This window comes from Harpia harpyja, chromosome 4 (genome assembly GCF_026419915.1).
Source record: "Harpia harpyja isolate bHarHar1 chromosome 4, bHarHar1 primary haplotype, whole genome shotgun sequence".
NCBI lineage: Eukaryota > Metazoa > Chordata > Aves > Accipitriformes > Accipitridae > Harpia > Harpia harpyja.
In genome coordinates this window covers 4,617,648-4,627,304 of record NC_068943.1, presented here as the reverse complement: position 1 = coordinate 4,627,304, position 9,657 = coordinate 4,617,648, and the positions used below count along the sequence as shown (strand labels likewise).

The following is a 9,657-nucleotide window of genomic DNA, read 5'->3' as shown; positions in this document are numbered from 1 at the left end:
GGGCGCCTTTCAACTCCACCCGGGACTTCTTGTTTCGCAGCCGCGGCTTCGGGGATTCCTCGCCGGCCGGCGGGCAGCACGGCATCTTCGGCCCTGCGGCCGGCAGCCTGCACCACCCGCACACGGACGCTCAGAGCCACCTCCTCTTCCCGGGCATCCACGACCAGCACGGCCCCCACGCCTCCCAAAACGTCCTCAACGGGCAGATGCGCCTGGGCTTGCCGGGGGAGGTGTTCGCCCGGTCGGATCAGTACCGCCAGGTCTCCAGCCCCAGGACTGACCCTTACTCGGCGGCTCAGCTGCACAACCAGTACGGCCCCATGAATATGAATATGGGCATGAACATGGCAGCCCACCACCACCACCACCCAGGTGCCTTTTTCCGCTACATGCCGGCAGCAGTGCATCAAGCAAGAGCTCATCTGCAAGTGGATCGACCCCGAGCAGCTGAACAACCCCAAAAAAAGTTGCAATAAAACTTTCAGCACCATGCACGAGTTGGTCACCCACGTCTCGGTGGAGCACGTTGGGGGACCCGAGCAGAGCAACCATGTCTGCTACTGGGAGGAGTGTCCCCGCGAAGGCAAGCCCTTCAAAGCGAAATACAAACTGGTCAATCATATCCGAGGTGCACACGGGAGAGAAGCCCTTCCCCTGCCCCTTCCCCGGCTGCGGAAAAGTTTTCGCCAGATCGGAAAACCTCAAAATTCACAAAAGGACGCACACAGGTAATTCGGGTTCCTTTCGGCAGATTTTCCCCCTCTGCCCGTGCCTATATGTGTGTGTGTATATATATATATATAAACAGATAGAGAGGCTCAGAGAGAGAGAGATGTACAATGACGAGAGTGATAAAATAAGGATCCCGTTTAAGATTTTTTTTTTTCCCCGCTCCATCACACGGCTGCGTTTGTTTTGGTTTCTTCCCCACCAGCATCCCCACCCCCCCCACACCCCTTCTTCTTCCCAGATTTCGAAAGGATATTTTACCGATTTCTTTTAATTTGCGGGGTGAGCGATGTAGATTGGTGCCGAGGCTCGGCGTGGGTCTTTCCGCAGAAACGCAAAATACAGCGCGAACTAAATTCTGCCGTCCTGCTAAAAGACGGGAAGACGTGCGTGTGTATGTGTGTGTATATATATATATATGTATATACACACACGCACACGCGAAACGCCTTATAGATTTGCAGTGCGCAACGTATTTGCCTATAACTTCAGCGGTTGTGAGCGTGGCTTTCGTGTGTGGATACCGAGAGCGAGAAACGATGTAAATACGTGCAAAAGCCGTCATTAGTCCAACATCCCGTTGGAAGTGGCAAAACGTCCCTTTCTGGGAATGCTTTCCATTAAATTTAAATGGTGTGAGCAAGGCAATAAAATTTTCTCATTTCGAGGAAAAAAAAGTGTTTTTAAAGTCTCACTCGAGGTGATTGAAGGTGCTTTTTGCAACAGTTTATTAAATTATGTAATAGAGAAGGGAGGATTTGAGGCTCGGAACTTCCACCCAAATCAGGTGGAAGAGGGGCGAAGGAGCCCGGGCTTTCCCGATGGAAAACCGCCTGAGCCGAAGGGTAACAAAAATAAACGCATCCTCCCGCCTCATCTATTATTCATTTACTACTCCTGCCGGCTCGAACCGTGCCAGACTATTTCATAAAGACGGCCAAATATTTTAGCGAGTTCCACTCTAAATATTTACCCGGAGAAAGGCTAAAAATCTCCAGGCCTATTGTTTTCTCAAGTGCTAAGCCCGATGCGAGGTGCGAGACGAGCTTTAACAAGGTTTAAAATTTGAGAAATGTATTTGCATGAGATGCCCGCACTGAAGTCATTGTGTCTGAGCGGATGTCTTTAAGAAACAATTTAGGTGCTAATGGAATTTAATGTTAAATGCTTCCCCCCTCCAAAGGCGGGGGGATGTGGAGTTCTCACCTCCAAATTACTCCCCGGCATTTGGAGTCCTGGCAGCCGGGCGAGAGGAATCCCTATGAAAATTAAATGAAGTATTTTACAGACGTTTAGTTTTCCCAGCGGATGTGCGTTTATCTCGAATATCCATACACGAAACAATCTGCCCGGCCTTAAATCTGTCGGTAATGGTTTCCAGTTTAACAGGATAGCGGATTTCGTACCGAGGCGAAACGGCTCGATGCCTTTTTTTTTTTTTTTTCCCCCCTTGGAGTTTTTTTTTTTTTTAATCGCTTTTCTTCTTCAATCTCTTTCGGGGCCGGCTGTGTGTCGGCACCGGTCGAAATGAAATCAGGCAAGATGCCGGCCCGGGGGTGCCCGGGCTGTGTGTGTGTGTGTGCTGAGGGGGGGGGGGGGCTGTTGGTAGGAAAACCAGGCGGGGGGGGGGCCGGGGCAAAATCGGCCTCTTGCTTTGGGAAGCTGCTGGGCGAAGGGGCTGGGAGCCGGGGGGGCCGAAGGGGGGAAAGCCCGGGGGAGCCGGGCGCGGGGGGGGGGGGGGGGCTGCGCGGGGGCGGCCGCGCTCAGCCCCGCCGCTCTCTTGCAGGGGAGAAGCCCTTCCAGTGCGAGTTCGAAGGCTGCGACCGGCGCTTCGCCAACAGCAGCGACCGCAAGAAGCACATGCACGTCCACACCTCGGACAAGCCCTACCTGTGCAAGATGTGCGACAAGTCCTACACCCACCCCAGCTCCCTGAGGAAGCACATGAAGGTACCCGGCCCCGCAGACGGCGGCGGGAGGCGGGAGGGCGGCCGCACCGTACCGGGCGCCCCGTCGGGGCGGCGGGCGGCGGGGCGCGGGGCCCGGGGGCTGCGGCGGCGGCGGCGGCGGCGGGCCGGGCCGGCGGCGGGGGGCGCGGGGCCCGGGGGGCGTCGTCGGCCTCCCCGTCCCCCCCTCCACCCGGCCGTGTTGCCTTTGCCCCCCCAGGTCCACGAGTCGTCCCCGCAAGGCTCCGAGTCCTCCCCGGCCGCCAGCTCCGGCTACGAATCCTCCACCCCCCCGGGGCTGGTGTCCCCCAGCGCCGAGTCGCAGACCACCAGCAACCTCTCCCCCGGCGGCGGCGGCGGCGGCGGCGGCGGCGGCGGCAGCGGCGGCGGCCGTGTCCGCCGTGCACCGGGGCGGCGGCGGCGGCGGCGGCGGCGGCGGAGGCGGGCGGCGGCGGCGGCGGCGGCAGCGGCGGCGGCCACAGCGGCCTCTCCTCCAACTTCAACGAGTGGGTACGTGTAGGGCCCCGCCGGACTGCTCTGCACGGCCCCGCCGCGGCCCCCCCCCGTCCCGTCCCGTGTCCCCCCCGTCCCGTCCCGTGTCCCCCCCGTCCCGGCGGCGGCGGGCAGGAGGGAGCGAGCCCGCCGGAGACGAGCCGGGAGATGCCGCCGCACCCGCCGGCAGCGAAATGACGGCCGAGCAGGATGGGGACGGGGGGGACGTTTAGCTCCCCCACACCCCTCCAGCCTTCGGGTGTTTTTTTGTTGGAATTTTTTTTTCTCCTTTTTTTTTTTTTTTCCTCCTTTTTGAGAACATTTTGAACCAGCAAAAACAACAACAACAACAATCTATCAAAGTACGTGCTGAAAAACGTAAGAGAATGAGTAAATAAAGAGAGGAACGGAAAGGGGAGAGAGAAAGGGGAAAAAAAAAAAACAACCAACCCCGAACACCACCAACGCACCACCCAGCAAAAAGCTTCTCAAGCCGGCGGAAAGAAAACTCTCCCTCCGGAGCCTCCAGACAAAAGATCAGAGACTCGAACTCCTCCGGCCCCTGTGCCTCCCCGCCCGGAGCAGCCAGCACCCTCCCGCCCCACGAACTGTGTACATAGCGGCCCTCTCCTTCCTCCGGCGAGGTGGGGAACGAAGTTTTCCTGGATTCTTGGTGTATAGAAGTTCGTCCCGTTTGTAAACCGCGGATTGGTTCCCCCCCTCCCCCTTTTTTTTTTGGTCGTCTTTCTGGTTTTTTTCCCCTCTTCCTCCCTCCCTCCCCGAGAAAGTGATGGACTTGTTTTCTTTTCTCCCGCTGCCCCTCCCCGCCCCCCTCTCTCCTCCTTTTTTAGTTCCCCCCTTTAAAAAAAGTAACGTGGAAGAAAAAATGGTTTCTTTTGTAATTGTGATATCTTGAATATTGTGTTCCTTTTTAAGAGGCAACTTGATTGTAAACTGCATTTCAACTATAGACTGGGGAAGAAATACCGTGCCAAAGTCTCCATTCTGTTACTCACGGACACACACACGAACAAACAACGCTTGTGAATGTATTTTTTCTGTTAGCTGGGTTTACATGTGATGTTTTAGTGCTTTTGCAAGTTCAATTTGTTAGTTCCTGTTCGGAAGATTGTGAGGAAAAATAAACGTCGTGCCGTTAGCTTTTCCGTAATAACACCCTTCCTCCTGTAAATACCTGTTACCATATTTATCCATTTGTAATTAAATTATGGTATTAACTTGCTACAGAGGAAACAGTATTTATAAAGAATGTTTCTTAACTATAAATATGTACAATTGTGAGCATAAACTGTTTCAGATTTTTTATTTGAAGGTTTAAGTGGTTTCATCATTTCTTGTGATATGTTTTGAGAGTAATGCATACAGAAATATAATAAAACGTGTTGAAACTGCACGAGCCGTTTCCTTTTTATGCCAAGGGCTCTCCGAAACCTGCGCTAACGCCTGTGAGGGGCTGAGCGGCGGCCGCAAAACAAACGCCTTTAAAAAATCCGCCGGTTGCTGGAACACGAGGATTTCTTCCAGCTGGGCTCCCCGTCCAGGAAAAAAAAAAAAAAAAAAAAACAAAAAACCAAAACCAAAAAAACCCCAACATTTTGGGAAGCCTCTGGGCTACAAGAAAAGGGTTCGCCCATTCCCCAAATGACTTGCAAGGCAAGATCTCCTTTAGGAAGAGCTTTTTACCCGGCAAGAGCCCAGCTTCCTTCGCCTTCCTCGGGCTTTACCCTTCTTCTCCCGGGACGTGTGGGGCTGGGGAGCTCCCTGCCCCCCCGGGGGACGAAGCGGGGTGCTCCGGGGCGAAGGTGGAGGGGGGACAGCCAGGCGCTGAGCTCTGCGCAGGGCTGCTTTCAGCCCTAAACCGTGTCCTCCTGCTCCTCCCGTGGTTTTGGTCGCCTCTATCCAGCCCTGGAGAGGAGAAAGTGGCGATGCCCGAGAGCTCACGTTTCTCTTGGAGCTTTTTGTTTGTTTGTTTCCCCTCCCTCTCTCTCTCTTTTTTTTTTTTTTTTTTTTTTTTTAAGCCCAGGGAGCGATTTGGGTTGTCAGACGGGTTCAACGAGGGACCGAGAGCCGCCGGGCGATGCCTTTCCCGGGGTGCTGGCCCAGCGCTGAGCTCCGCGGGAGCCGTCGGGGCCCGGTCGGTGGAGCCGCCCGTTTGGGACCGGCAGGCAGCGGCTCTCCGGGCACCCCCCCCCCCCGCCGCACCGGGACACCCAAGGCGAGTGTGACAGCAGCCGGGAAACGGTGGAAAAACCTCGGCCTTTGCCAAGCCACTGAAATACGCCCTGCGAAGAGGCAAGCGCTGTGAGCCGGGCTCCGAGCGCCCTGCGGTGGCTGCGCTGCCTTCAGCGGCAGCTTGTGCAGGCAGGGAGAAAGCCCCGAGCTCCCCACACCCTGCCGACCCCATCGCCCCCACCCCGGGCCAGTCGTCGCTTTGGGTTTTTCGAGCTTTCTCCCCCGTGTTCAAATCGCGATAGAGGTGTCCCGAGCCGGGGTGGGGGAGATAGATAGGTGGAGAAATGAGGGTACGCGGGGCCCTGCTCGTTTCTGGGGTGAGGTGGGGGTTACCTACACCCAGCAGGAGGGGAGGAGGGAGGGAAAGACACCCCCCCTGTCCCATCCCGTCCCGTCCCGTCCCGTCCCGCCGCTGCCAACGAAGTTCGGATGCGGAGCGGAGACGGAGCCTCCTCTGCGGCCGCCCCCCTCCCAGCGCGGCCAGCCCCGCGCACACGGCAGGCTCTCCGGGTAATCAAACGGCTATTAAAACCTAATTTATGTTCGGTAATAATATTACGCCAAAAAAATATTTATTAAAATCACTGGCATATGCCTCCCGCCCCTTGGAGAGATCCGTGGGAAACGGAGCTGCGAGGATCCCTCTTTGTCCTGCCGGCCTCCCGGCAGCCGAAAAACCGAACGGGGGTCCCGGTTCTGCTGCCCACCCCTGCCAGCCACGGCTCGTCCGAATCCCCTCCCGGGCCCGGGGGGTGCACGGCCAGCCCTGCCCCCGGCCGGCCAGAAGCGCCCCGGAGCTGGGCTCCCCCTTCTCCCTCCCCTCGGAGCCCTTCTGGTTTTGGGGGAGCCCCAGGGGGTGATAGCGGGGGTGTCCCGTCCCCGTCCCCCCCCAGCCCAAAGCGCAGGTCGTGTGGCAGCAGGGGCAGCCCCGCTCCCTCCGGTCACGGCTGTCTCTCCTCCGGCAGGCCCGGGGAAGGGGGGCCGCGGCGTCCGTGGCCGTCAGCAAGCCTCCCCCCGCTCCTTCCCTGTCCTCCCCGGCCCTGAACTTGACCCTGGCCTTGGCGCATCCAGCCCCTCTCCGACCGCCTCCCCCGGGCCTTGACCCCGGCCCGGCCCTGCCACGCTTAAGGGAGAGCGGTAATTCATCGGGTTCAGGGCTTGGGTTGGTTGGGGTTGGGGTTTTTTTTGGGGGGGGGGGACGGGGGGGAGGGCGGCCAAGACCCGCCTCGCAGCCTTGTGCGCGGGTGGCCCGGGCTCAGGGACCCCCAGCCCCGGAGTCTTCCTCTGCCCCCTCTCCTTCCTCCACCGCGCCCCCCTTCTCCCCCCCCCAAATTCCCCCCCCTCCCACCCAATCTCTCTCCCTTTGTCTCCCACACCGAGCCCGAGCTTTCCAAAACCTCCCTGCCCCGGCCCTGAAGCCAACCTGGGGACCAACCTGGAGGGAGGCCGGGGGGGTCCCCCGGCAGCCCCGACCCTCCCCCGACCTCCCCCCCCCTCCAGCCCCGCCAATGCCCAGCCGCAGCGGGCGGCGTGCCCCGGCCGCCCCGACGGCGCTGCCCCGACGGCTCCCGGGCCGCCCCGGCCCCGCGTCCCCCCCCCCCCGCCGCCGGTGGGCGAGGAGGTGGCGGGGGGGGGGGGGGCACGGCGCTGCCCTCCCGCCGGCACTTCGTGCCCGGCTGCGGCAGCCCCACTTGGCCGGCTCTTCTCCGGCGGCGTGACTCTTCGTCTACGGTGAAAAACAGCGCGGAGTGGTGGTTTTAATTTTTATTATGAGTATTATTATTAATCATAAAATTCTCTCCTAACTCTGCCTGGAGACCCCCTGAAAAGACGGAGTGATTTCCCTGGGAATTGCTCTCTCCTCCTGCGCTCCTCCCAAGCTCCAAAAAATCGAGGCTCCCTCCATAAACCAAGTTGCGCTCTGCCCCACGCACCCGCAATAGGAGGGCAGCTCCGGGTTCTGCCCTGCCTTCACCTGCCCCCCGCTGCCTGTACAGAACGAAACCCTCTTCTTCACCTGGTTTGGCTGCTCTAGTGTCTTTCTGTTGCAGCCGGCGGTGGCAGAAAAAAAAAAACCCCCAAAACCCAACCCCCCAAAAAAAGGAAACCCAAAGGCAAACCAACCTCCCACCGAACAAACAGAAACGACAACGGCCCAAACCGAAATAAAATAAAATACGGCATTTCTCGCCCCAACCCGAGCGGCTTGCCGAGCCCGGAGGTGCCGCTGTCGGTGCCGGTACCGGCGGGGCTCCGCCGCGGGCCAGGGGCTGCCCTTGCCCGGCCAAACCCCCGCCCGGGCTGCAGCCGCTCCGCTTGGCGTTGGCCAGACCTCCCTAAACCCCTAACGGCCTTTTAAGTTTCCCCTTTGTTTTCAGAAACTCGTACACGTTTCCTGCCCGCTATGAAGACATAACAGGCTCCCCCAAACCTCTCCCCAGCCACACGTGCACGCTAGACGTGCTCCCGGGCACAGCGAGGTACGTATATTTTTCATCTCCGTGCACGCTTGGGGTTTTTTTTTGGTTGGTGTTTTTTAATCTCGTCCGTCGCTTCCCCCCCCCGCCCCGCCTTTTTTCTTTTTTTTTTTTGTTGTTTTTTTTTTCTTTTTCCTTTTCCCCCGACCCAGACGGCCGGGGAAGGAGCCGCATTTTACCAGCAGAGCAAGCAAAAACTATTGTCCCACCCTGCAGGGCACGGTACCCCCCCTCCCTCCCAAAGTGCAATTCCTCCCCATTGCTTTGGGGTTTCTCCTCCTTTTTTTTTTTTTTTTCTTCGGCCCCGATCAGGCTGGAGCGTTTCTCTGCCTTTAATACTTGGGGGGGGGGGGGGGAAGAAAAGAAGAAAAAAAGAAGAAGAAGAAGAAGACGACCGGCGGAGGGAGGACCCTCGCCAGCGGTTTCATGTCTTTATTTAATAATACTTCAAAGTGCCTGCCCTGCTCTTGTCCCGAGGAGAGGAAGCGCGGCAGCAAACGCACCGCCGAGCCCACTTCCTCGCAGGGCAGGAAACACGAGCGGGTTCCCCCGCGTCCCACGCCCGTGGGGGGGGGGGAACCGGCAGGGCCGAGCGACGGGACCCGGAGCGGAGCGAGGGCTTCTCCCGGCGGTCCCCCCCGCCGCCCCACGCGTGGGAGCCGGCTGTCGCATCCCGGAGGGGGAAAGACGCTCTTTTGGTGTTAAAAAGAAAATAATCGGCAACTGAAGCGGGGGAGGGGGGGGATGGAGGGGCGGGGGAAGTAACTCCAGCAGCAGTAAGTGATGGAGAGGGTGTTTTTCACGCGAGGCACCGCTCCTCGCAGAGGGCTGGGGGCTGCCGTGGGCTCCGCGGGGGGACCCCAGCCCAGGCTTGGCCGCCCCGACATCGCTCCGCAGGGCTCCGCCGGCCGCGGGTGTCGTGGGAGGACGGGGAGGGCGGGGGCACGCCGCACCGCGGGTGCGTGGGTGGTCGCGGCCGGGGCGTCCTGCGGGGGGGCCCGGGGGCAGGGACCCGGTTCGGTCCGGTTCGGTCCGGAGAGACGGCGGAGCTCGGCCCGACCCGCCGGCCGGCGGGGGCTCTTGGCCGCGGAGCCCCCGCAGGAGACTGGGGTCTGCGCGTGTGTGCGTGGGCTTGGTCTGGAGTTCGAGATACAGGAGTCTGCGGCGGGGGGGAAAGAGAAAAAAAAAAAAAAAAGAGCAATTTTCCTTCCAACTTTTTCTTCTTCTTCTTCTTCTTCGTCTTCTTCTTCTTCTTCTTCCTAGAGCACTAATTCCTCTGTGTGGGCGAACAGCCCCTCTCCTTTGATTCTTAGACACAGCCCCTAGATTAAATACCGGTTTTAATGAGAGCCGTGGCTGTGGCCGCATTAGGTGATGATAGTTATGAAGACGATCTGACCTGTTTTGATGAAGACGATCTGACCTGTAGGGAGAGAGGGAAAGGTCAGCCACATGCAGTGGCCAGATTTCTGCTCGTTCCCGGCACATGCTGCTACAATATTGATCCGCGGAGAAAGATAAACATAAAAGCTAGATCCTACGTCCTGAATACTAATGAACGTGGCTTCCAGATTTTAATTGTTGTTGACTTCTTATTTCCACCGCAAACATTTGCTGACCTCTGTAGGGCAATTTCCCCGTTTTCTTTCCTTTCCTTTTCTTTTGTTTTATTTTATTTTGTCTCACGGTGTCCTATTTTGTTTTTTTTTTTTTTTCCCCCAATCATTGAATGTCTCTCCCGTTGGAAATCTTTCCAGCAA

General features: G+C 58.4%; 1 protein-coding gene across 1 annotated transcript; it reads left to right on the top strand.

The window, feature by feature from the left end:
• Positions 1 to 5: 5 nt before the first annotated feature.
• Positions 6 to 4,581, top strand: ZIC2 (Zic family member 2; the record flags this gene model as incomplete). The annotated part of the gene is given in 7 exon segments (XM_052785621.1): positions 6 to 392; positions 394 to 627; positions 629 to 728; positions 2,516 to 2,679; positions 2,896 to 3,018; positions 3,020 to 3,117; positions 3,119 to 4,581. Coding segments are annotated over 7 exon segments (1,353 nt in total), but the record flags the coding sequence as incomplete, so codon positions are not given.
• Positions 4,582 to 9,657: the final 5,076 nt, after the last annotated feature.